Below are 26,923 nucleotides of genomic sequence, written 5' to 3'. Positions count from 1 at the left end.
TTTTTAAATCAGGTAGTTTTGTATTATGCTTAATCAAGACTTAGTGGTTTTGAGACCGTGATAGCATCCACCTGCATTGTGACAAACCCTTGGCTGCTGTTAGATGGCATTCCTGACTTCACCTAGGAAGCATCAATCAGCCATCAGGACCTTCTTGCTGCTTCTCAGGACTGATTTAATCTCTGAATATCCACTGGAGAAACAACAGCAGGAGTGTAAAAGACATTGGCACTTTGGGATGATGCCACACATGATGTTTCTGAAGAATCTTGGAGAGTTCAAGGGCCTCATTTCATCAATAGCTCTCCCAGTTCAAGAGTAGGACAGAACATACAGGTGGAGCTGAGAAACTATTTGTCAAAAAGTTTGGCTGCTGTCTGTACTGGGATGTGGGCGCAGTGGCACTGTATCCAGAGGCCAGCAGACGTTACAGGTCATCGCACAAGCATAAGTAGGCACAACCTTGCAGTGATTCATACCACACATAGTGCTTGGTTTTTGATCTTAAACCAGTCTCTGATAAACTTTCCAGAGTATTGCAGAACTGCTAACTACATTTCAACAGGAAATTTGGATGTCCAGACTCACATAGGTTCACTGGATAGTTGAGAACCTAGATTGAGAGTGGGAGAAATATAAAATGTTACTTCAGTCTCTATGAAAACCTGATCACAAAGGAGATGGGCTATACCTGTGAAGGGGTGCAACAAGCTCACCTATCTCAAGGTCTGAGGCCTCTCCTTTTATACTGACTCCATCTCTCATCCAAAGGACATCAGAGAAAGCAGGAGGCAGGAAATGGATAGTGGGATTCGTGTCTGTATATATATATCTATATATATATATATATGTTAGAGGGAATCAACTTGTTTATCCTGAACTTGGTCACTTAAACTGCTCTTTGAGTTTATATTCACATGGAAAATGATCCCTTTTGATGCAGTAATGCAACATTGATCCATTACCCCAGTCAGTTTTCATCTTCAGTAATTAACATAGGGCAATATTCTAGGTGCTGACACTGTATTAAACACACATTATATATGCCATATATTGTGGCAGCCGGGACCTGTGTCCCGCCGGGAATGTCATGGAGAGTAATGGTCTGCCGGTGCTGGATAGCTAAAACAAGGCTTCCACCGAAGGTGGGATGATGCTCAGGCTGCTGTGTTTCCCAGAGGGTTTTATTGAGGGGAAGACAAGTCAGAGGTGCAGGGAGACACCCTCTCGGGAAGGGAGCGGGCTCTGAGCACGCGGTCCCCAGGGCGGGGTAAGGTAAATATCAGAAACGGGATCGGAGGGTCGGGGTACAAACCAGCCAGTAATGGACCGATACAGGGGAGGAGTAGGGATGACCGACAGGGTAAGCACTGATGGGATCAGGGGGGAAGGGGTGGCTAACAAGAGGGAACCAATGAAAGCATAAAGAACAAGGAACATTCCAGAACAAAGGGATAGCTCAAACGATGATGGGCATGAACAGGGATAGATGATTGGCATCAGGGGAAGCGGGAAAATTGTACAGAAGTGGTCTCCCAGGGCATCTCAGGTGGACTAACCCTGGGACCCCCTCCCACAATATATATTCTACTTTGGGGTTTGTAATGCTTTCAGAATTGATTTTCTTACCATTTTTGCTTATTGCAGTAGCCAGTATACTTGAAAAACATTGTTTGACTTAAGCTTAATCTCTACAGAGATAGGTCTTGCCACAAAAAATCTTCTGTAGAATCTTAAAAATTATGTGGATAGACTGAACCACTTCTCAACCAGTGCTTGTGTCCAGAAACATCCCAGTTATATTTTCAGTTCATATTGCATTTAGGTCATTGCTAAATTTGAGATAAACACTTCCCTAAACCAGAACAGTATATGGTCTTCACAAAACACGGAGGGTTTGGTACATTTTTTATTTCATCTTGAGACCCTTTGACCTCTAACATGTAAAGAGTAACTGCTGTTGGGGTAACAGAATTATTGAGGAAATTCTTAGAGCTGACCTCAATCCATGTACACAATGCCTTTAGTGAAAAATTTTGTCAGAAGACACTGAAGTTCTATTTTTATTTGTGTTAGGGGAGGAAAAATAATAGAAAATCATTGCACATCCATAGAGATAAAACTCTGCCCTTCATTCTGTAGAAATGTAAAATGAAAATTAACACCTTTGATGTTGTTTTGTTGTCATTATTTGCCACTGGTGATATTTTGCTTACTCTTAATGCGCTTACCCTGCCACCCTCTTTCCGAGCAGGCATTTTCAGGGAGTTTGGTGGTGCCAGGTGCGTGCACAATATTGTGAAGTATCCGCAGTGCCGCCAGCACGCCCTGATGATCATCCAGCAGCTGGTATTGTCACCCAGTGGAGAGGATGACATGGGCACCCTGCTGGGGCTGATGCACTCAGCCCCACCTACAGAGCTACAACTCAAAACTGACATCCTAAGGGTAGGTGAAATGTTCTTCAGTACTCTTGCTCCTAAGGTGTGGTTCCAAGAGGGAAAACACTGAGAAGGACGTTGGATTGAGCTGGATTGGATGGGTGGTGTTTAGGTAGTATGTAGATTGTCTCTGGAGTTGAAATACATATATTTTGATCCATGGTTTTTTGGGGTTTTTTTTACCATTTGTCCATGGTAGGCTTCAGAACTGGAGATGTAATCTAGTGAATATGTTTTTAGCGTCACCACGTTTTTGGATAGAAAATGAGGTTCTGCAGTTATGATAATTTTCCCTGGTGGGGTCTTATTCAGTTAAAAATAATGGGAATATGTATAGAAAAATAGTAGGCAAATAGCATGCATTTATTTTCAGCTCTGGCTTGCATTTTCATGTGGCATCTTATTTTACCAATTTGTATCTATGAATGCTGAAATAATTAATATAAATGCAAATTGTAATGATCACAATAGAAGATAAAGCTGAAGAACTTTCTTGCTTAAGCAAAATAGTGGAATAGTAAGAAAGTAAGGCTGGGAGTGGAGGAAGAAGCAAGAAAACTCTTGTCTGTTTCCTGCTGTATTAGGTGTTTCATTTGCTAATCTGGACCCACAATTTCTCCTAAGAGTCGCTAATATTATTTTTTAAATTGACAAAATACTGATTTATTTTAGGGTAGAAAAGTTCAGGCAAATAGTAGAAAGTAAATGAGTTTTAATGAAGAGAACTCGGACATCTAGGTTAATTTCTGTTCAAAGGAGCCCGTATTACTTCTCTGGCAGATGAACAGCTTCGTATTATTCATATTTCCTTCATATGAAAGGAAAGCTGGGTAATAAAACTGTTTACTGTGTAATGTCTATGAAGTTCTTCACCAATTTTTGTTATTCAAATATGTGTTATTCACCATACTTATGGGGAAAGAAAAGATATTGGAGTTTCCCAGAGGGTTTAACAGAAAATCAGTATTTCTGTCTTTCCTTTGACCTATTGTACTTGTCCTCCATTGGTGCTGTTCTCAGAAGTTTTGGTTATGGAACTGACAGCCCAGAACAGTGTGGTGATGTGTCTCTTACTGTTTGTTCAAGTTTGTCAGGAAAGGAGATAGTGCCTTCAGAGGAATGACAGTCTTGCTATTTCACTACCCGTCTTCTGAGTGCTTAAAAAAGCAGCTTGATTCTGAAGAAGTAAACTTTCGGTCATGGAAAATTCCCCCTGGCCTATTTTCTGTATCATTAACATTTTTCTGTTGTTTATGATGCTTTCTGTAGGGAGACTTTTTCTTCTACATTCTATATTCACACGTGGGTCAAACTTCCCATGGCAGGTATCCTTTTTATTTGTTTGTAACAATGTGGAGGGGCTTCTCCAACCCCTGATTTCACAGATAATGAGTATTATTCTCTAGTACTTAAGTTCATGCATTTTCTGCTGTTTATACCATGGCTTTGCATTTATTTGTTCAGCAAGTAAGGTTTTATCCACTTTCGTTTCTCTCTATGGCTTACTTGTGAGAAGAAACTCTTAAAATATAGTCATAGTTTCAATTTAGAGATTTATAGAGGAAAGTGAAAAATAAGTGGGCATATTTGGCTAATTTTTACTGCCTGAATTTGCTAACTGAGTTGTTATATTTGAATGTCATTATGGCTTCTTATGGCTTCATAGCTGCCAGGTGATTCCGCATTGTTGATTTCTAGGAGACTGTTAGGATGCTCCAAGGTTTACATTTTTCATTGCTGCAAGAAGTTATTTGCCTGCTCTTGTTTGAGATTGTTTGTGATGTGTGATGGTAGAGAAGATATCTTTCTAACAGATATTCTCCATCTTGTCACTAAGAGAATTACTTTACAATTCTGGGTTACATTCTGGGCTTGGTCAGGTCTTTTCTGTTGGAAGGTAATTTCTTATTTCTAAATAAGAGGCAATGTTCTACTTTCCCCCCTACTCTTTTTTTTTTTATTATTTTGTAAACTTTTGAGTATGAGAATTTTTGTAGTACAAAGTTGATCTTTAGAGACTTCAGGCATTACCAGGTTCTGACAAATGACACAAGGATTTTGCTAGTACAACAGTGTTTTGTGAACAAAAATGTTTCTACCTTTTTCCAGGCTGTTTGTAATGCTGCTGCTTGTTGTTGCTGTCGTTTCCCTGTTTTGATTGTTTGTTTTGTCCACAGGCCCTACTCTTGGTACTTAGAGAGAGTCACCGCACAAGAACTGTTTTCAGGAAAGTTGGTGGATTTGTGTATGTCACATCTTTACTTGTTGCCATGGAAAGATCTTTGTGCTCACCACCTAAGAATGGCTGGGAAAAAGTAAACCAGAACCAAGTGTTTGAACTGCTTCACACTGTGTTCTGCACATTGACTGCAGCAATGCGCTATGAGCCAGCCAACTCTCACTTCTTCAAGACAGAGATCCAGTATGAAAAACTGGCAGATGCTGTTCGATTACTTGGCTGCTTCTCAGACTTGAGGAAAATAAGTCCCTTGAATGTCTTCCCTTCAAATACACAACTGTTTCAAAGACTTTTGGACGATGACCTAATATCCCTGGATTCTGTGTCACCCACTCTAAGGCACTGCAGCAAACTTTTTATTTACCTCTACAAGGTAGCAACAGATTCTTTTGACAGGTATGACCTTTGCTTTTTTTTTTTTTTTCATCTTCTCTACCTGCCCTATGCCAGTGTTCCCTGGAATAATTCTCTTCAGATACCTTCATTGCAAGTTTTTGTATTTCCATTTTAATCTACTTCTTTCTTCCTTCACTCCACTGAGAGGAGGATAAGGTGTCAACATCTGACCAAATAATGACTTAGCTTGCTGGTGTTCTCCAGGGTGTCCGGCGTTCTCTCTGATGCTGGATGTTTTTATTGTGGCAGCAGTTAATATAGAGATATCAGTTCATGGTTATATTTGATGTGTTGAAGCAACCTGTTGGTTGCTAGGCTGACAGGTTGCATTATCATCATTAGAAATACTGTATTTCTGTGCTTTTATTAAGTGAAATGAAAATTTGGGTGTTGGATGTCATACTTTAACTTCATATTTCATTTGATATGGAGCTTTAAAGTAAATTATTAAATAATACCATGATTAATTTAGAAACATAGGATCATTTAGGCTGGAAAATACTCTTAAGGATCAGATCTAACTGTAAATTTGACACTACGAAATCAACCACTAAACCATGTCCTTCAGTGTCACATCTCCACATCTTTTAAAGACCCCTAGGGATGATAATTCAGCTCCATCTGAGGGCAGCCTGTTCCAATGCTTGATAACCTTTTTGGTGAAAATTTTTTTCCAAATATCAAATCTAAACTTCCCGTGGTTCAACTTGAGGCCATTTCCTCTTGTCTTTTGACTATTACTTGGGAGAAGAGATGGACACTACTGCTATGACCATCTCTCAAGTAGTGTTAGAGACTAAGATAAGACCTTCCCTGTGCCTCTTTTTCTCCTTGCTAGCACATAAAATGGACATCTTGTTTTACATGGATTTGCTTATTCTTTAAAGTTCTAGGTAGTCTGTAAAGTATTGGTATTTTAAAATTAACTGGGAGACGCTCCTACAGTGAAACAACTTGAATTTAAATCATAATGAGACTGAAAATGAACAGAAATGTGTTTTAAAGGTTCAAAATGACAACAAAACTTTGTGAAGTATGTATTGAAGATTGGCTGGTCTTAAAGTAGTTTTTGCCACAGTTTAAAGTACAAAACATGAAACACAGACCTAAGCTTTGTATCTAGGACCTTTAAGCTATTTATACCCTAGCGTTTGAATGTATGTGACCCTGTTTTAATAAGATGGGCTGTCTTGCCCCCAAAGCAGGAGATCTTAATGCTTTTCTCTTCTTTAAATAAAATTTTAACAACTAACAAACCAACAAAAAAACCACTCTAACTCACACACACACTCACACTCTGACACACTCACCAAAAAGCCAACTTCAGAAATCAGTTTATTTGATCTTATTTTGAAGCATTATTAAAGCAGGAGGACAATTTGTATTTAGAGTGTGTTACTTGTACTGTAGAAGTTGACACTGGCTAACAATAGAGAATGAGGAAACAATGGGGTAAGTAAATCACATGGTGATGTTGCGTAAGATACCCCACTAAATTCCCTTTTTTTTTAGCTGTTATTTTCAGTGATTTTTTTTCTTCTTTAAATTTTCTGTTCATCATTCATTATTGAATTTACATTGACTTTATTTCTTACTCCTGTTAGTTATATCTAATTTACTGAAGCTTTACTTTTCTCCTCTGAATGTCTGCTGTCGAACACTGAAAGATGTTCTGCTTTGCTGTTATCAGTAACTCTCAGCAGAGCAATGAACTAGCAGTGCAGATTCACACCACAAGACCTGTGCACACTTTGCATGTCTGTGTTCACCTGAGGCTGTTGTTCAGTTTGTCCTTTGGCATCTGTGTTGTTTCTAAAGGATGGATCCAAGTAACAATTTTATTGCTGCTTTTGTAAAACTAACAAACTTATGGCCTCTGGTTTCTTCTCTAACCTCTCTGTCCTACCCCTGTCTGTTTTGTCTGTAGTCATGCAGAACAGATCCCTCCTTGCCTGACAAATGAGACTTCTCTCCCCTCTCCTTGGGGTACGCCAGCTTTGTCCAGGAAAAGGTACCGACCTTCAAAGAGAAGCTGATCTCGTTTCTGGTTTTTCTCTCTCACTGTCATGTTTCTTAGTTTTGGGGGGAGGGATGTTTCTCTTAAATTGCTATTCTGAGGAGTGCATTTCTGCTTGTGTGTTTACTGGATAAAAAAATGTAAAGGCATGTTTCATAGTGAATACTAGGCAGTGATGAGATTAGAGATGTCTCCAGATTCCCATAGCACTTAAAGTTAGGCTTGTGTTTCAAAACCAAATAAAACCTAGTATAAGAAATTATCTAAGGGAGGTATATATGACACTCTCAGGAGCAGTTCAAAGGCATTCAGACTATGCTAGTAAATCAATGAATACAGCAGAATTTCTTTTTTCCTGACTTATTTTTCAATAAAGCTTACTTTTGGTGGAAAGTGAATGGCTTGTAAAGGTGCCATTTATTAATAATTCCAGAGCAGAGAATAAAAAATAAGGAATGAACCTGTCAGTATTTGACTACCAAATTATTTAGAGACATGCTGAATTAAAACGTTTGTAAAGAAAGCGCAAATGGCCCAATTCAGAAATCCAACCACCCACTTTCATTCCCAAGCTACACTCTTTACCAGACCATGAAGATGCATAAGAAGACTTTAATATTTTTTAAAAATAAATGTTACTGTTTGAAGAGTGTTACTCACAGGTTTGTGCAAATGCAAAAAAAAAAATGGAGTCCCCAGGGAAGGAAGCAGCCCTTCACTATTGACAGATGCAAGTTAGACAGAGATTTGCTTTTGAAAACTAAACAGGCATTTGAAATACACAGGGTTATCTGAGATGCAGGTGCCATGTGTAGAAAATATTATCATTATTGAGTGGTATACTGTTTAAGATGGGCCAACAAGCTTCATGGCTGGAATGTAAATTATTTTGCAAAGGAAAACAACCAAATATGCTTTTGGAAACTGATTTGAAAGGAATGTTTATACTAAAGCAGATTAATAAAGAGAACCTTTTTTCTTTACTGAGTGAAGTTACCCAAGTCATACCTGGATATTCTTCAGGGAGTGGCTTGGACAAAGGCACCTTCCCAGTAACCCAGAACCTCTTAGATTGTGATTTCCTTTCTTTTCTAACACTGAGGCATTTAAGAACAAATGTTATCATTTACAGAGAAAAACCTTAGCTGCCAAAGTCTTTTCCTGGTCATTTACTCTGAAGAAACATGTAAGAAAATACTGTTTCCTGTGGAAGCTCTTTATAACTTCAGCCCTGCATTAACCTCTAGTGTTGCAGATTGTCCATCCCTTTCCTACATTTTGCTGTTCTCCCAGGTGTAGATGGCAGGGCTGCTCAGGTTCACTGAACTACTCAAACACACAGATATGCAAAGGCTTGCAGCAGAACACAAGCTTCTGCCAAACAGAAGCTGATTCCAGGGTGTGATGAAAAAGACTGCCAGATGGGTGGCTGATGCAGCCTGGAAATTAAAAGATAAATATAGCTATATATTAATAGATATGTTTGGCTTCCCTTGGTTTTTTTTGTGGTACTGAAAATGCAAGCAGTTGCTTGAAAACCTGAGGTAAAGATTGGGTAGTTTAAAAAGTCATTATCCCCGTGGGTTGCTTTTAGCAATTCAGGTAAGCTCCAGTACAGTAATGTAGGTACTTGCTGGGGTTAAGTGCTTTTGAAATGGATTTTCACAAACAAAAAAAGCCTTTGGGTTGTAACAAATTGTGTAAGACTCAAAGTAAAAATGGACAGAAATAATGATCATGCTTGCCTGGATGACTTTCAGTTCCTTTCTCAAAAGCATGTTTTAAGTAAAAAAAATTAGAACTAGGCTTTCCAGAAAGTCTGTTTGAACAGCTGTCTGCTTTTTCACAGCATCATGTTTGTAATTCCTAGTGAATTCATTGCCAGTGGCTGTGATCTTTCTGCTTTCAAAAATAAGCAGCATGGGGTTTGTAGTCCAACAATATGTTTTTCTCCTCCTAAATGTCAGATACAGTCAGATTTTGTCGAAGTTTACTCTTCCCAGAGAAGTGTTTGCTCTTCTCTTATTGTTTTCTGTCTCCTTTGCTTTGCATGCCTGGGATCTCCCTTGTTGTTGTGGTCTGGTTTTCTGCCTTTTGACTTGTAAGACAGATGCCTGAGGGAGTGCCCTCTGTTGTTTGCCTAAAAAAGCAAGCAGACACTGTGCACACAAATAATTCATATAAACAAAAATAGCACAATTCTGGTTTCTCACACAGTCTAGAATAGTTTTGGATGCACTGATATGCTAATATTCTCTCTCAGACATGTCTCAAAGTTGTGTTTCCCTGTGGAGTGCTCTGCTTATGGAAGCAGAGTAGGTGGGACTTCTGCAGCACGTGTTGGGATGGCAGTACATGGCTGTCCTCCCTATTACCTGGAATGCATTCTTCTTCCACACCTGTGTAATTTGAATCAGGAACTACAGCTTTTTCAATTCTGTGATTGTTGTAAATTTTATCAGAAATATGCGCCTTTTTTTTTTTTTTTTAGGATATTTTGGTCTTGATAGGGTAAAGTAGAGAATAGAATGTAGCTTTGAGTTTTTTAGCCATTATTTTTAAAAAGTTTGTGTAGTGATCACTCTTAGGGAACGATATGCAGAAGGTTTATCTACAGTAAATCTAACTTATTTCTTTCCAGATTAAAACGCTGTTGTAATTTTCATCAATAATGATAGCTAATTATATAACTGAAGTTATATTAATTATTTTTGAATAATACTTTAGTAAATTAAACAGATTAGATATACAGATGCATGTTATTTTGGGTACACTGCCTTTTTCCATTATCTGCTTCTTCTTCTTTCTTCTTCCTTAAAGGAGACATATAAGAATGTGGAAGTATGGCTAAATTAATTTATTGCAAGTTCTACCCTGACTCATAGAACTATAACATTTAATATTTTGGAAGGATTTTGTGAGATCTATTTTCTTTTTTCCGCGTAGAGAAATCTTTACAAACTTTTTTTTCCCTGTTGAAGTGTTACAAGTTCTCCTTACATGAAGAAAACTAAAAATATAAGATATTTTAAAATTACCTGAAAAGTCTTCAATAATAGATGCTTTAAAAATAGAATTTTTCCTTAGACTGCTAACAGGAAGCCTAGTCTGGACTGTATTGCTTTTTCAGTTGTGTGGAATGTTGCAGTCCAGGTAGTTTGAGACCAGGATTATATTTGTGTTTGTGACTTCCTGTGAGCAATGTTTTTGTTATGCTCTCTGTGTACTACCATGTTTTAACCTCATGATTTACCTAACAAGGTGAATGTGATAGTGCAGATCAGTGTGCTTAAAGGTAAAATTTGTACTTAGAAGTGGACAGAATGTCTTAAGGAAGGGAATTTCACTAGACTTAAGAAAAATCTTAAATATAAATGGATATTTGTTTTTTTTTGCTGCATTCTGTAAAACTTGCATTGAGATGCTCAAGGTGACATTGGAAAGAGGCTGCAGTTTTCTCCTTCAGATGAAGAGCAGTGCTTTTAGGATGCTTGAGAAACAATTGCCTGTGTTCCAATTTCTGCAGTAAGTCAGGGCAGAGGCTTGAGATCACATCTTTGTGTAGTATTACCATTTGTTACACTGTTCCTAATTCCATTTCTTTAAAAAAAAACCCAGTGAAGCCTTTCTTACCTGCTAGATGTTTCCATAAGTAGTGGGGCTGACAAGAGAAGTTTAGAAAATTAATGGCTTATGGGTTTGTAAGAAACACTAGAAAAATTCATTTAGGGAGATCTTTTTCTTAGCAGTTGGTTTCAGTAGAATTGCCTTCTTATTTTCTGTTTCCTGTAAGCATTATCTAAATGAGTAAAGCATCGATAATCTAATTTTTATTTAAAACTCTCTTTTGAACAGTACTCTTGGGTTGTTCAGGTGCCAAGTTTTTGCTGATCTGCCATAAAGCTTTTCAGTAGGAACCTTTTTATTGGAACATTATTTATTGAAACAGTTTTCCAGCCAGCACAAAAAGATTGTACTGTGCTTCCTGTTGTCCTTTTTTAGGCTGAATAATCTGACGTCTCAGCCTTCCCCCATAGATGTGTTTCTTGCTGGGGGATTGGGCTTGGTGGCTGTGTTTAGGGCAGAATTGTGTTTGCAGCCTTCCTCATCTCCCATCTATATCCTGTTTTTCCCAGGAGAAAGAGATTGTCTTGTTGGAAGTGTCTAAAGAGTGAGGAACATCCAGTCTCAAAGTCTTAACTTGTGTTAGGGTCAGTGTTTGAGTAAATTTCTGTCACTGAGAACAGAAGAGAGGAAATACTTCTTTCAGCTGCTTTGATAACAAGAAAACCTTCTTGTTTTGCTATATTCAGTTGTAAAACGAAGGACATTGTGATCATAAAAAAATTCCTACACATAATTTGTTCTATTTCTTCTTAAAAATAACTGTATGATAAATACTTTGGGTGATTTGGGTTGGGTTTTTTCTGGGTTTGTGGGTTTTTTTCTTGCAGGGGTTTCTTGTGTGTTTTGGTTTTCTTTTTTTGTGGTGAGCATGAGTCTTTGGATCTTGCTTTTGCTTCTAAAGCACCATCTTGAAAGCATATGTTTAGTAAGCTGCTCATGCTGTTTGTGTGTTGAAACCCTTGCTGAAAGAAGAGTTGCATCAAGCTGATTCTGTCAAGAGTTTCAATGAAGGACATGTCTGCATTTTTCAGGACCAGTGGTTGCTTCTAAGTCAGTGTGTCAAATCCTTTTCCCTGGATCAGACTAAAGTATCTTCATGTAAAACCAAATGGCTGTAGCGGTCACAGAAGGACTAAGAACATACAGATTGCTGTCATGAGTAAACACAGAGACCACCCTTCTATTCCCTTAGGCTGATTAGAGATTGCTGAGAGTTTTGTGATAGTACATTTCATGATCAGTTGTTAATGAAAAGCAAATGGGGAGACACACATCCAGAGAACAGGAGCATTGGTAGGTTGCTCACTGCAATTGTTTTGTGCTGCCACTGCAACTAGAATAAAAAGGAGGCAATAAAAACAATCTCTTAAGTTCTTGAAACAGTCTTGAAGCGCCTGGGGAAGACATTTCCAAATACAAGAATAGTTGAGAAACTGAAACCTCTCCAGGCTGTCTTTAGGGAAACATGCCCAAAAGGTTTGGAAGAGGAACACTTGTTCTGTCTAACTGAGGGAAGAGAAAGGAAAAGGGAGTAACATCTATTGGCCAGTACAGTTTTACAGCTGTTTAAAAAATGCAGAGCTCGTAATAGCTGGGTGTTGTAACCATGGGATGTTTTCTGTCCTGCAGGCATGCATATCATTCTGTTTCAACACCCCCTGTTTGCCCTCAGAAAAACATAGCTGATGTGAAACTCCAAACAGGATCCACGTCCATACAAAGCTCTGATGCAGTCATCATTCACCCTGGTGCTATGCTTGCAATGCTGGATCTTCTGGCCTCTGTTGGATCAGCTACACACCCAGAGGTAAGGGAAAAAAATGTGTGGTCTGAAGCTTTGGGAGGTGCTGGGGAAATAGGAAAGCTGGTGATGTTCTCTCATTTTGTGCTGAAAAACTAATATATTTCCCAGCCTGAGTTGTATAACTGGTGGCTAGGAGGAATTGCTTTGTGTCATAGGCTTTCTTTTATTTATCTCTTTCAAACTCTTGTTAGTAATGTAAGTTTAAAGAAAGATATGAAGTGGCCATCAGATAAGTTTCCAAGCACTATGATTAATTAATGTTTTCCCTGATGTATCAGGTATTAATGCATACTGTGAGGACATAGAACTGAACATCATATCTTGGGCTATGCACACCGTTTGAAGTAGCTGAAATATGTTCTAGTTCTAAAGTTGTTCTAGTTGTTCTAGCTAAAGTTAAAAGTTCCAAATATGTTCTAGTTCTAAAGTTGTAATGACTGCTTTGTACAATTCCCAACACAAAATGTCTTCTGGTTCTTTGTGTATGAAGGATTTGCTGGATGTTTTTGGAAGTTGCTCATGTATTTTTTATTTGAGATGTCTTCCCTGAAGAATACTTTTTGTTTAAAAAAAAAAAGGGGGGGTTCCAAAAACTTGAAAGAATTACCAGATTCCTCTTTCTTGGTCTCTACTGGTCGTGAGTGTAGTAACTCTCTACCTTCACGGCATACATTTGACAATTATATTGCATATGTCTTTAGTTTTGTAGAGGTTGTGGTGGTGGTGGTGAGCAGAAATGAAGCCCGTATAATCCAAGGGGAAGTAGTTAGCAACCTGATACACAACTTAAAACACTCACAAATCTGTGGGGCTGATGGGATCTGCCCAAGGGTGGAGAGGAACCTGGTGGAAATGCTCACTGAGCCACTTTCCATCATTTAGCAGCAGTCCTGCCTAATCAGGAAAATTACAGTTGGCTGGAGATTAGTCAATGTGATGCCCATCTACAAGACTGGCTAGGAAGATCAGGGGAGCCACAGGCCCGTCAATCTGACCCCGGTGCTGGGGAAGGCTGTGGAGCAGATCATTACGCATCCCATGCTGCAGCACATACAGAACAGTTGTGAAATCAGGCCCAGCCAGCATGGCTTTATGTACTGTAGGTCCTGCTTAACTAACCTGGTCTTCTGTGACAAGGTGACCCTATTGGTTGATGAGGGGAAGGCTGTGGATGTCATTTACCTGGACATTAGTAAAGCTTCTGACACTGTTTTCTAGTGTATTCTCCTGCAGAAACTGGCTGCTCATGGCTTGAGTGGGTGGACTCTTTCCTAGGTTAAAAACTGGCTGGGTGGCCAGGCCCAGAGTGGTGGTGAATGGAGTTACACCCATCTGGCAGATGGTCACCAATGGCGTTCCCCAGAGGTCAGAACTGGGTCAGTTCTGCTTAGTATCTGTTTTGATCTGGATGAGGGAATCATGTACACTCTCAGTCAATTTGTGGATGGTATCAAGTTCAGCCAGAGTGTTGATCTGCTGGAGGGTAGGAAAGCTCTGCAGAGGAATCTGGACAGGCTGGATTGATGGGCTGAGGGCAGCTGTGTGAGGTTGCCAAGTGCTGAACCCTGCTCTTGGGTCACAACATCCCCAGGCAGTGCTACAGGCTGGGGAAAGAGTGGCTGGAAAAGACCTGGGGATGCTGGTCTAAGTATGAGCCAGCTGTGCCCAGGTGGCCAAGAAGGCCAATGGCATCCTGGCCTGAATCAGCAAGTGTGGCCAGAAGGACCAGGGCAGTGATCATCCCGCTGTACTCAGCACTGCTGAGCTTGCACCCCAAATCCTGTGCTCAGTTCTGGATCCCTCACTACAAGAAGGACATTGAGGTGCTGGAGTGAACCCAGAGAAAGGCAGAGGAGCTAAGGAAGGTCTGGAGCACAAGTCCTGTGAGGAGTAACTGAGGGAGCTGGGAGTGTTTTAGCCTGGAGAAAAGGAAGCTCAAGGCAGTTCCTTACCCCTCTCTAAAACTACTTCAAATGAGGTTCTAGCAAGGGGAAGGGCAGTCTCAACAAATCAAACAAGTGATAGACTGAGAGAAAATGACATAAAGTTGTGCCAGGGGAAGTTTAGGTTGGATATTAGGAAAAACTTCTTCACCAAAAGGGTTGTTAAGCATTTGAATGGGCTGTCTAGGGCACTGTTTGAATCACCAGGCATGGAAGTCTTTAAAAGACATGTAGATGTGACACTTGGAGACATGGTTTAATGGTGGGCTAGGCCATGCTGGGTTAAGAGTTCAACTCAGTGATCTTAAAGGTCTTTTCCAACCTAAATGATTATATTTTTATGTTAAGTTACTAAGAGTAGCTTAATAGTCACAAAAATAAAAGTTTCTAGTTCTCTCTAAGCTGGCTCTCTTTGCTGGTGAAAAGTAGAGGTTAGTTAACCATTCTTACCTGAATTATTTTTCTTGACCATAGTTCTGGTAATCCTTTGTATAATTACCCTTTTTTTGTGGAGAGTTTTTCTTCATACAGACATGCACACACACACCCCAAAAATACACAAGTGCATGCACATATATTTAAGTATAATTAATTTTCTGTATTTATTGCTAATGGTAGTTTTTTTTCTGTTATTATGTATAAAGCCTTTCTTCTGTTTTCCTCCTGAGTTTGCACTTTCTCAAGCCTTGTGCTGTTCTCTTTTTCAGCATGCACTGGATCTCCAGCTGGCAGTGGCCAACATCCTGCAATCTCTGGTGCATACAGAGAGAAACCAGCAAGTGATGTGTGAAGCTGGGCTCCACGCACGACTTCTGCAAAGATGCAGCGCTGCTCTGGCAGATGAGGACCACTCCTTGCATCCACCACTCCAAAGGATGTTTGAAAGGCTGGCCTCCCAGGCTCTGCAGCCAATGGTGTTGAGGTCAGAAGGATAGCCCTGAAGTTCAGTTGGACTGAAGCCTGCAGCCTGCACTGTCCTGGCTCGCTGTAAATGGCTGGCAGTGGTAGAGAGCCTTAGTAACCTGATGTGGTAGAGATAGCACAATATCCCCTTCTGTTTCTCATCAAGTAGGTTGTCTCTTGACAGAGACAGACTTTTTACCAGGGCCTGTAGTGACAGTACCAGTGCTACAGGTTTTAAAGTACAAGATGCTGGATTTAAATTAGACATGAGGAAGACATTTTTTATAGTGAAGGAGGTGAGACACTGGAAGAGGTTGTCCAGAGAAGTTGTGGATGCTCTGTCACTGGTGTTGTTCAAGGTCAGGTTAGACAGGGCTTTGAACAACCTAGTGTAAGTGAAAGCTGTACCAGCCCACAGCAGAAGGGTCATTAGACCAAATGACCTTGAAAGGTCCCTTCCAGCCCAGACTGTCCTGGGGTTCTGTGATCTCAGCTGTAAGAGGGAATTTAATTGTATTATCTCCTATGGATCACTGGCTGGCTGACCTGTAGCCAGGACAGCTGCTCAGTTCCCTTCAGTGACATGTAGCTGTGTCAGAAGGAGCCCTCTAGCTCATAGTCACATTACAGGGACTTAAGCTTCCCTAACCATAGACACTGATAGCCTGGGTAGCTCTATAGTGAGATACTATAGTTACCTAGAGATACAGGTGTTGATAGCTGTGAAATGATTCCCCCAGACAAATAGGACACACTGGTAAAACAAAGCTGAGGTCGCTTACTTCAGCCTATGATCTGCCTCTCCAGAAGAGTTCAGCTTGTATTATCAAATGTCCTGATGTTCTCCTGCAGAATGCAGCAGCCTCCTGCCAAGTTTTATAACGAAGAGAAGGGAATTATCAAAATTGCTTTATTTTATGATAAATTACTTTATCAACATTGCTTGATTACTTAACATAGTGTCAACTTTTGAGAGCATGTGTTCCAAAATTAAATTGTTTTGAATGGATCAAATATACATCATAATTATGCATTGGATTATTTTCTTAGTTATAAGTTATGCTTATTGCAAGCATTTACTGGGGTTTTTTTTAAGTGCTATTAGATTTGGTGCCACTATAGGCAAATACATAGAGAAAATGACTTCCAAATTTTTTTATTCTTTCTTAGGGAATTTTTACGCTTGGGAAATCCTTTGAATTGCGGAGCCTGGGACAAAAAGTTGTTGAAACAGTACCGAGTGCACAAACCCAGCTCACTGAGTTTTGAACCAGAAATGAGAAGTAGGTGCTGAAGTGCTAAAAATGTGTGTAAATAATGTTTCACTCATGTCCCCCAGTTGCATACCTATTTAAAATTTTCAGATAAGCATTCATAAAAATCCAACTTTACCCCAGCTTTGTATGAATGTGGAGTATCAAAGGGAATGTAGTATTTATATTGAATATATATATCTAGCAAGAATTATCGCAGGTTTTTATTTTAGGAACAGTAACTGTTAAATACGGTAGTAGTTTGTTTTTTAAGTCTTGAGTAGGTCCTGCATTTATAGCTATTCAATATTATTTTTTCTCAGCTATTTTCATGTGCACACAACAAATCATTATATCTGTGTAGTATCTCCCTTCAATTTCTCTTGGCCACTGCTCTATTTATTTTTATGTGTGTGTGTGTATATATATATATATATATATATATATATTTGCATTATCACTGGGAAAAATAAACAGTGAAAATGTGAGACTAGAAAGTTTTTAGCCTAGGAAAGAGAATGCAAAGCTACCTTCTGAATACCACAGGTTATATTAAATTGCCTAAACTAAGTTTACTTTCTATTCACTAAGAGCTCTGAGACTGCATTTGAAAAGCACAAAGTAGGATTTTCCCTACCTACTAAGTCAGGTAGCAGAAATGCACGTAAAGAGGATCCTCTGCAAAAAGGATACCGTGCTGACATGAGGTAATGGGAGGGCCTCTTGGCTTTACCACAAACTTTCCTTGGCATGTTGTGCAAGATGCTCATCTTTCTGCCTTGGTTGAGCATTTTTATTATCAAAGCAATTAATAATGAGCTGCCCAGCTCCTTATCTTATGAGAGGCTGAACTGGCTGAAGATGTGTGACAATTCAGCTATTCCACCAGACTTGAAAGGTCCAAATAAACAGCCTAAAAATGCCTCCCTTTGCAACGCTGTATTGCAATGCTGTGCTGCTTCTTGTTTTCTCATATAGATAGCATGGTCACCTCCATGGAAGGTCTGGGTCCTGACAGCGTCTTCAGTGTGCATGAGGACAGCCACTATCGCATAAGCAAGAGCCTGCTCAAGCCAGCAGAAGGGAGCACAGTGCCCCTGACCAGAGTCAAGTGTTTGGTCTCCATGACAACCCCACATGATATCAGGCTTCACGGATCATCGGTTACGCCAGCGTTCATCGAGTTTGACACATCTCTGGAAGGGTTTGGGTAAGGTCCTGCCATGCTCTTGAGTGTTTGCTTACTTCCTTTTTTCCCAAAGGAATACTTGTAAATGTTAATAGACTATTTGCAAGTAAGGAGCAGATGAACTCTTTAAAGAGGAGAAAGGAATGCTTTGAGTCACATAAATTTCCACTTTCTTTCTTTCTCATTCACTAATACCTTAATTAAAAATGCTTGCTTGCCATGTGTGAAAGTGAAAAAAGGAAGTATATATCATTGATGGGACCCTCTCAATTCTGGGTTTCACATCCCTTTTAAAGCAAAGGAATGCCAACATACCCTTGAAGGGTTGCTGAGATTTATGTTTGACATTTGGATGGTACAGTTATTCTGAGACCCACTTAAAATTGCTGGAAAGCATGAAAATGTGAGAGTGTATCAGAAATACAAACGAAGCAGACAAGGCAGCTATGATGAGTTCAAAGAACTAAAAGAAGCCTAGTATTACTAACTGGAGACATAGCCTGGATATCATGCTTAGCTCATTTTTTTCTTTTAGCACCACTTGTTTTTCTCTCTCTAATTAAACACCTGCTGAGTGCTGCACTTTTTGAGAATCATGTAATATGATTTAACTATTCAGAAGATGAAAGCATGGCTCCATTCTCAACATCTGTTTAAGGAAATTTTTTGGTCTTTTGGTTATAAAAATGGAATAGAAAAACTTGAATACTTGGGAGCTCTGCTGCTGTCTACATTCTCTTTTCAGCTCTGCAAAACAGGATGCAGCTCCCATTTTCCATCTAGCCTTTCCATCCAATACAATCAGGAAGAGACTTATTGCTTTAGTAAACAAATGTTACTCTAAGCTACATCTTTTGTAAGAGAGAAGAAAAGAAAATTGTCTGGACCTAAGAACTTGAAATAGCATGGCAGAATGAATTTTCATTGTATTTGCTTCTGGAGATTTGTGGGTGCTGGTAACATGTCCAGAAGTAACTCACATAATGCAGCTGTGACTTCTTAGAATTTCAGCAAGTCAACTAAGAAGGCTTCTATAATAAATTAAAAAAAAAAAAAAATTAAGAACTTTTCTCCTTGTATTGCTTTCCATTGTGTCCACAGCATCAGTGGCTCTTGTAAGGACCAAACATAATTAAGCTGGTATGAATATGATATTAGTGTGAGAGCATACTTTCTTAAGATAAGAACATTGTTGTCTGCAGTTGCCAGATCCTTTGACTATTTAGCTGATCCAGTCTCTTTACAAGGTTCAGAACAAATCAAAGGTTGCTGCAAGGTGCAGGTGCCCACACGGAGAATCTTAGGCCATGGAGCCACATGGGCATGACTCTGTACCTTCACACCAAAGGCATACACTGCCAAAGTTCTTAGTGCTAGAGATAATTTAGACTCACAATGAGCAATCTTGAGAATTAATTCCTATTTTTCATTACTACATTAAGTCACAAAGCATGTGTGCTTATGGTATATTTTCCTAAGCCATGTTTTGTTTGTTATTGAACTCTACTTACACTGACTTCTATAAACTCCAGTGTGTTACTGGTCTTGTGTTTAACAGCTGCCTGTTCTTGCCAAGTCTGGCTCCCCACAATGCACCTACAAATAATGCTGTTACTACAGGACTCGTTGATGGTGCCGTTGTGAGCGGAATTGGAACTGGTGAGTACACCAGTATGACTGGTAACAAACAATGTTTTGTATCTGATGTTTAGTTCTCTTAGACTTCCTGGTTAGCCATGAACTGATAGTATGGTGTTGGATGCTGTGCACCCATAATCAAGAACTTCTTGTGTCTTTTTTCTGTGTGTTTCTGTTGCCCCCAAGACAATGAAAAGCAATATAAAATATAAATGTGTGATTGCTTTAAAATGCAAAGCTTAAAGTAGAAGGCTAAATTGTAATCAACCAAGGAGTATGAGTAATAATGCAGATGCATTAAGAAAAAGTTGAGGTCGTAGTGTGTAGAGCATAGGAAACATGGAATGAAATGTAATGCTATACTTGTGACTTTGTTCTGCTAAATCCTTGACTGCATTTATTACAGGTGTAGTTGCACACACCATCACAAAAGCCCCATTTAAATTGTTTGCCATCACTTTTACATGTTGTTGTGGATTATTCACCCTACAGGAACCTGGAATGCTTAATTAAATCTGTGGGATTAATTGAACACGGTCACTTAGTTAAACAAGTTGTTACATCTAAAAACTAAGGTGAAGGCTTACTGCAGTAAGATAGAATTAGTGGGAGCATCCTGGGATATTAAGTGGAGTCAGATGTATGTGATGGAGAGATATTCCCTTAACAGAGGCTTCTTCAGCATCTGAGAAAACGCAGCTAGTATTAGCTGAGCTGATATGAAGAAAGGAACAGGATCAAGTAGGTATCCTAACTGCAGCTATGTAATGGGTTTTCTTTTTATCTTTAGGTGAAAGGTTTTTCCCACCACCATCTGGTTTAAGCTACTCAACTTGGTTTTGCATTGAACATTTTAGTACACCTCCCAATAACCATCCTGTGAGACTCCTCACTGTAGTGCGGCGTGCGAACTCCTCGGAGCAGCATTACGTCTGCCTTGCCATTGTCCTCTCAGCAAAAGACCGCTCATTGATTGTTTCAACTAAAGAAGAATTGCTTCAGAATTATGGTAAGAGTTGTGCCATGTCATCAGCTAATGCTGACAGTATTTATAGGGATGCAATGGGAAGTTTATTTTAAACTCACTATCCAGAAGAATTGTGTGTGCGGGAACTTTCATTGCTGTTTCACCAGTTCCTGATTTTTTGACAATGGAAAAATGCAAAATGTAAACATTAATTTATGGAGCTTTTAAAATTTCCAAAGAAGATTTGATGTCTCTATATAAAAGAAAAATTTTTGCCAAAACCCCAGGTAATATGTATTCAGTGGAAGGATTACATCACTGATTTTGAAAGGTTTTGCCTTTGATGTATATTGTGTCATTGATTTTAGACATCATCTCTTGAAATCTTGAGGTGCAAATTTTAACTGTCTTTGCTTGAAGAAGTTTGGAAATAAATAGTAAACTAATAGGTTGAAGGCTTTTTCAGTCAGGGTAGTCCCATTACTGGAGGGTTTTTTGAAGGCAAGCAGTAATTCACTTCATGTTTTAATGCTGTAGTCAGCTTTCAGAAACAGTTTGTATCTCCATTCAGTATCTGTAACTAAAGGAGGAGTTACAGGAGGTGTAGTGAAGATCTAAGTGAAGCTGGTGATACCAATAAATTTGCTAGAGAGGGCTATCAGTGCACTCAGGGACTTGAGGATGAGCTGTCTCCTGTCTCCAGCCTCCAAAAATGGTTGGTTTTGACAGGATGAGTCTGTGGAGGAGCTGAGAGGAGCAGGGCAGCCTTCTGTGTGTGCTTCAGGCTTAGCTCTTCACTAGACCTGCCCAAATAGTTGTCAAAAACCTATTCTTGCTTCTGTTCTTTACTTTTGTGTAGGCAGGACTAATAAAGAATTTACACAACTGCTGTTATTACAAAGGCCTCCCACAAACAACTAAGTGGACTGTTAGCATGAAAATAAGGAATAATCTGTAAGCAGACATTAACTGCAGCAGTGGTTCTTACTAGAAGTCAGGTTCAAAACCTGAAAGTTGAGAGCTGAAAACACATAGTGTAAAGTAGGAATTAAGCTCCCTAAATTACAAAGATACTGATAGTGCTTTCTTTTTCAGAGGACCAAAATCTTATGGAATGAAGCAAGTTTATCTTCACACTAATTGCTTTAGCCTGCACTGAAGCTATTGTGCATATGTTTTTAGTTTAGTGAGCATCTATAATCAAACTCCCTGAAAGAGATTGGATTTGAAAACACTTTCTCAGAGAAGATCTGGAGGTTTCTGATTATAAAGACTTTTTTACTTCAACCAGGATACTTTGCTTCACTCAAGTGCTACCCTGTTGTGTCTAAATCATAGTTGGTGGTGTATAATTGAGTGCTGATCAGGTAGGGACCTGGATAACTGAGACTGGAATTGTTGTGCACAACACGGGGATTGGAAGTGCTGACAGTCTCATGTAAGAATAAAAGGGGTGATTTAAGGACCTATATTGAGAGCAAGAACTGTGCTCAGAGATGTTTGGCTAAGAAAATAACTTGAGATTATTTTTGTATCTGAACCTTACTTCTAAGTACTCTGCTTTTAACATTTTCCTTGTGCTGTTTCTAAAGAAATGAGTGTTCTCCCTGTGCAGCCAGCTGTTGTAGTAAGGGGATTAATGGTTTCTTTTCCTTCAGTATGAAAGAATGAAGAGAGGTATGAAAAGCTCATGGTTGAAACATTCCCTGGGTTTTGGGGTTTTTTTTCTTTTTTTCTTTCTGTAGGGATGACTTTTAAGCAGAGTAAGGGTCATTTCTGTGATGCAGAAGTGGGAATAAAAAGTCTGGGAGTATGAGTATCATCCTCTCCACAGTGTGAGAAAGGTGAAAAATATCTCTCTGGGTTTGGGAGCACATCTATTGGTTCTTGGTGAATGCTGCTGTAGAAACTTCTTTAGGAAAACAACAAAAGATCTTTCTGTGACTTGCATGGCAGCATGAGAAAGTAAAAACTTGAGCCAACTAGTAATTCCAGCTAAAATTTCAAAGGGTGGGGAGAAGGTGAGAAATTAAATAAAATTGTCAAAAGTCTGAATATATCCTGAGATTTTTAATCTCTTGTAACATTTCTGCTGGTGCCCACTAACTGGTGCTTTTCCTTTAGTTGATGACTTCAGTGAGGAATCATCATTTTATGAAATTCTTCCCTGTTGTGCCCGTTTTCGCTGCGGTGACCTCATTGTGGAGGGCCAGTGGCATCACCTAGTTCTGGTCATGAGTAAAGGGATGCTGAAGAACAGTACAGCTGCACTCTACCTCGATGGACAGCTTGTTAACATTGTTAAGGTAAAATAAATCTTTCAGCTCTCATTTTTACTGGTTGGAGTGATTTTTTTCTCTGTGCAATAAAAAAACCTTACCAAAAAAAAGAAGAAAAAATTAACCACCACCACCCTGTCGAAAAGGTGGTCACCCCCAACAGAATAGGAAAAAACCCAACCTAAGCAACAAAACAAAAAACAACAAGCAAACACTACATTTATTTGCAAAGGTCAATGCCTCATTGTTAGGTGGAAGAAACTGTAGAAAACAGTGAAGAGTACTGTGGACCTGTCCACTGAGCACAAAATATTCCCAAGCTGTAACAGATATCCAGACATCATTTCACAACTGGCAGATGTGAGCTTTAAGGTATAAAGCACAACCTGGTGTGGGATTTAAACTAGCTAATGTTACTGGACTGCTGTAGGTAAAACAACATGTTGACTTTCAAAATTTACATCCCAGTATTCCTTTTGCAAGAGGGGGACTACAGTAAGTTGTTATGCTGACAGCTATAATACATGAGTATCTATCTGGCTGTCTCTCTGGCTATGCATGACTACATTTAATAGCTACTAACAGAATTTTTTAAATATAAATTAAAAAAAGCCTGTGAGGTTGTTATTGTCTTTGTGTATTGGCCCTGATCTTACTCATGTATTTGTTTAATTGTTTGAAAAGTCTTGCTGAATTTAGTTCATTACATTTGCACTTTAGCTTGAAATGGTGCAATTTTCAAAGTCTGGGGAAGAAGAAACAGCACTACTTTGAGCACCATGTCTTTAGAATCAAGATACAGCTTCTTTAGGCACAGAATTCTCATCTTCTCCTCCTGTGTTTCCATACACACCTTCATCTTTTGATAGCCACTGCTGGTCTTCACATTTCCTTTCTGTTTAAAGTTCTTCACTGTCTAGTTCAGTACAGTGTCAGAATACCCTGCATTACATAGCAATCATTTTATACCTTCCCTGGCTTGCAAAGCCATTTTTGGACAAAATTTCTGATCTTGTCCCTTGCTCTCTCACTAACTTGCCTGTGTTTTGCTCCCTCACAGCTTCACTACATCCATAGCAGCCCCAGTGGCTCTGGCTCTGCCAACCCCCCTGTGGTCAGCACAGTGTACGCCTACATCGGCACGCCACCCGCACAGCGCCAGCTCTCCTCCCTGGTGTGGCGCCTGGGCCCCACGCACTTCCTGGAGGAAGTGCTGCCTGCCCCAGGGGTCAGCACCATTTACGAGCTGGGACCAAATTACGTTGGGAGCTTCCAAGCAGTTTATGTTCCATGTACGTACAGGTCAGGTGGCACCTGCACCTGGTAACTTGGGCTGCCTGTGCTGGAGTCTTTGTGTGCATACTGGCAGAATTGGTGAGAGAGTATGCAGGAGCAGGGAGGAAAAGCTTGCTCTTCACAAGAGGAAGATTAGTAGCTGCTGTTGAAGAGGATGATAGGAATTCAAATTCTTGTGCTGAGATATAGTAGAAGTGCTTTTTTTCCTCACTTTGGTTTTAAACCAGTTAGAAAAGTCATTATTCATACTGTTTGTGATATTTATCTCTAGAAAGTGAAATCAGAAAGGATACAAAATTTTAAAGATATGGTTATATATTCTCTTTGAATCTTGCATCTCTCATACCATTCCAAGGCAGCTTTCCTATCAAACTGTAGTACAAAAACAGTTGTCACAGGCAAAGATGCAGATTTACCAAATGCTTCTCTGGCTTTTGATTGCTTTCTTTTCCTTCAGAAGGGAAGGGAAGTTTACAGCCTTTAAGCTGGACAATATCACATCTCAGCTATTTGCAAAAATCTTTTTTTATACCTATTCTGCAGTATAAGTTGCTTAAGATTTTACTGTTCAAATTAAAAGAAAAACAACGCCATTAATGAAGGGAACTTCTATTTTGTCTTTAAGGTAAAGATTCCAAGTCTGAAGGAATCAATCCATCACCAGTATCTTTGGTACCAGAAGAGAAGGTCTCCTTTGGTCTCTATGCACTGTCAGTTTCTTCATTTACTGTGGCAAAAATAAGGAAAGTTTACAACAAGTTGGATAGTAAAGCTATTGCCAAACAGGTATGTTGGGTAACCAGTCAGCTAGTGTGTATGACTTCTTCCTTTCTTCTAACTTACTTCAAGACAATTTGCTTAATGCAGCCAGGAACAATCTAGTCCAATCCCCTTCCTGTGGGCAAGGACATTTTCCACTGTGTCAGGTTGGTCAAAGTGCAGTCCAGCCTGACCTTCAATGCTTCCAGAAACTGAGAACTCACAGCTTCTCTAGGCACTAGATGGCCAATCTTGGGGCCTTCTGTGATGGGGTGACTGCATCAGTGGACAAGGGAAGGGTTACAGATGTCATTTATCTGCACTGCTGTAAAGCCTTTGACATAGTCCCCCACAACATCTTTCTCTCTAAATTGGAGTAAGATGGATTCGGTGGGTGTTAAGATGTATGAGAAAGTGTCTGGACAGTTGCATCCACTGGGTAGTGGTCAATAGCTCAGTGTCCCAATGGAAGTTGGTGACAAGTGCTGTCCCTCAGGAGTCCATGTGGAGACCAGCATTATTTAATACCTTCATTAATAACAGAGAGAGATCAAGTGCACCCCTCAGCACTAAGCTGAGTGGTGCTATTGAAACACTTCCAGGCCAGGATTCCATCCAGCAAGATCTAGATGAGTTCCAGGGCTAGGAGGGCCAAGAGAAGTGAGCCAATTGGAAGCTCATGAGATTAACAACACTAAGTACAAGGTGCTGCACCTGAGTCAGGGTATCAATCCAGGCTGGGGATGAACAGATTGAGGGCAGTTCTGCTGAGAAGACCTTGGAAGTGCTGGTGGAAGGGAGGCTGGACATGGCCCAGCCATGAGCACTCACAGCCCAGAAAGCCAAACATGTTCTGGGCTGCATTCAAAGTACTATGGACAGCAGGTGTGGGAGGGGATTCTGCCCCTCTGCTCTGGCAAGACCCCACCTGCAGTGCTGCATCAGCTCTGGGGTCCCCAACACAAGAAAAACATGGTCCTGTTGGAGTAAGTCTAGGGAAGACCACCAAGATGATCAGAGGGTTGGAGCATCTCTCCTGAGAGGAAAGGCTTAATCTGGGTTTATTGTATGTTACTCCTGATCATAGTAAGAAAATTTGTAAGTTATGCATTTTAGGCTTGCATAAAAATAACCTCCTCCCTTCAATCCCTGCTGGTTTTTTCTTGTTTTCTTCAGCTGGCAATTTCTTCTCATGAAAATGCCACACCTGTGAAGCTGCTACATAACTCAGCAGGGCATTTGAATGGACCAGCACGCTCCCTTGGTGCAGCTTTGATAGGGTATTTGGGTGAGTTGAGTGCTTAAGAATTATTATGCTTTGAAGTTATTAATTACTTGTCAGTAAGAACTTAGGTCTAGAAGACAAATAATGTGATTGATGAATGTTAATGTTGCGTCGTATTTATTGAACATCTTTATATCTTATGCATATACTATTATCTTTTTTTTTTGCTCACATGAGATGCGTGTTTCAGTTTATGATTCATTATTATGAAAATATATTAAATTACTTTACCTTAGGTCATAAACTATTGTTCTATATTTCCTTCACTTCCTGTTCTGAGGTGTCATAATTCTTCTAGTAACATTCTTTTTAAAATTCAAGTACTTCTAAAATGAAAATTGCTTTCACATTTTCACAATTATTTCTTGCAAAAATTAAATTTGAATATATTTTAATTAATTATCTCTGTCTGAGGTCAGGAGTAAGAACATTTGTCCCCAAACCTGTTGCCACTACACTACAGTACATTGGTGGGGCTGCTGCTATTTTGGGACTTGTAGCCATGGCATCAGATGTGGAAGGGCTGTATGCAGCTGTGAAAGCCTTGGTCTGTGTAGTAAAGAGCAATCCACTGGCCAGCAAAGAGATGGAAAGAATCAAAGGTTATCAGGTATGTAAGAAATGTCTTAAAACAGACTAGGCTGATGGAATTGAATTGCACTATTGTCATGACAGTTCCCATGGAAATCTCTTGTTGTGCTGTAACCTGAGTTTCTCTTTAAAAGTTTCTTGCTCTCTTGGTTAATTAGCATAGATTAATTATTTATGATGTCTTTTAAAGGAGAGAATGAAAAGTTTTTTGCTAAGCCCTTGTGCACATTTAAGCTGCATTGCAGAAACTGAGCCTTTAGTACCATCAGGGAAGAGCACAACTGTCTAGTCTTTTC

At 39.6% G+C, this 26,923-nt stretch overlaps 1 protein-coding gene across 9 annotated transcripts in view; it reads left to right on the top strand.

The window, feature by feature from the left end:
* The window catches only part of WDFY3 (WD repeat and FYVE domain containing 3), a 152,163-nt gene that overhangs the window by 77,399 nt on the left and 47,841 nt on the right, over window positions 1-26,923 (top strand). For 7 of the 9 annotated variants that reach the window (XM_077783021.1, XM_021541461.3, XM_021541465.2 and 4 more), the window contains 14 exons: window positions 2,255-2,448; window positions 4,619-5,076; window positions 7,004-7,087; window positions 12,350-12,527; window positions 15,175-15,389; window positions 16,541-16,653; window positions 17,602-17,833; window positions 19,371-19,471; window positions 20,241-20,459; window positions 22,542-22,723; window positions 23,757-23,988; window positions 24,618-24,778; window positions 25,928-26,039; window positions 26,456-26,646. In XM_077783021.1, the coding sequence (XP_077639147.1) occupies window positions 2,255-2,448; window positions 4,619-5,076; window positions 7,004-7,087; window positions 12,350-12,527; window positions 15,175-15,389; window positions 16,541-16,653; window positions 17,602-17,833; window positions 19,371-19,471; window positions 20,241-20,459; window positions 22,542-22,723; window positions 23,757-23,988; window positions 24,618-24,778; window positions 25,928-26,039; window positions 26,456-26,646 (2,672 nt within the window). The remainder of the gene's footprint in view (window positions 1-2,254; window positions 2,449-4,618; window positions 5,077-7,003; window positions 7,088-12,349; window positions 12,528-15,174; window positions 15,390-16,540; window positions 16,654-17,601; window positions 17,834-19,370; window positions 19,472-20,240; window positions 20,460-22,541; window positions 22,724-23,756; window positions 23,989-24,617; window positions 24,779-25,927; window positions 26,040-26,455; window positions 26,647-26,923) is intronic. The other 2 variants (XM_077783020.1, XM_021541464.3) reach the window with 1 other exon arrangement.

This window comes from Lonchura striata, chromosome 4, assembly GCF_046129695.1.
Source record: "Lonchura striata isolate bLonStr1 chromosome 4, bLonStr1.mat, whole genome shotgun sequence".
Taxonomy (NCBI): domain Eukaryota; kingdom Metazoa; phylum Chordata; class Aves; order Passeriformes; family Estrildidae; genus Lonchura; species Lonchura striata.
This window is presented reverse-complemented; position numbering and strand designations above follow the sequence as displayed.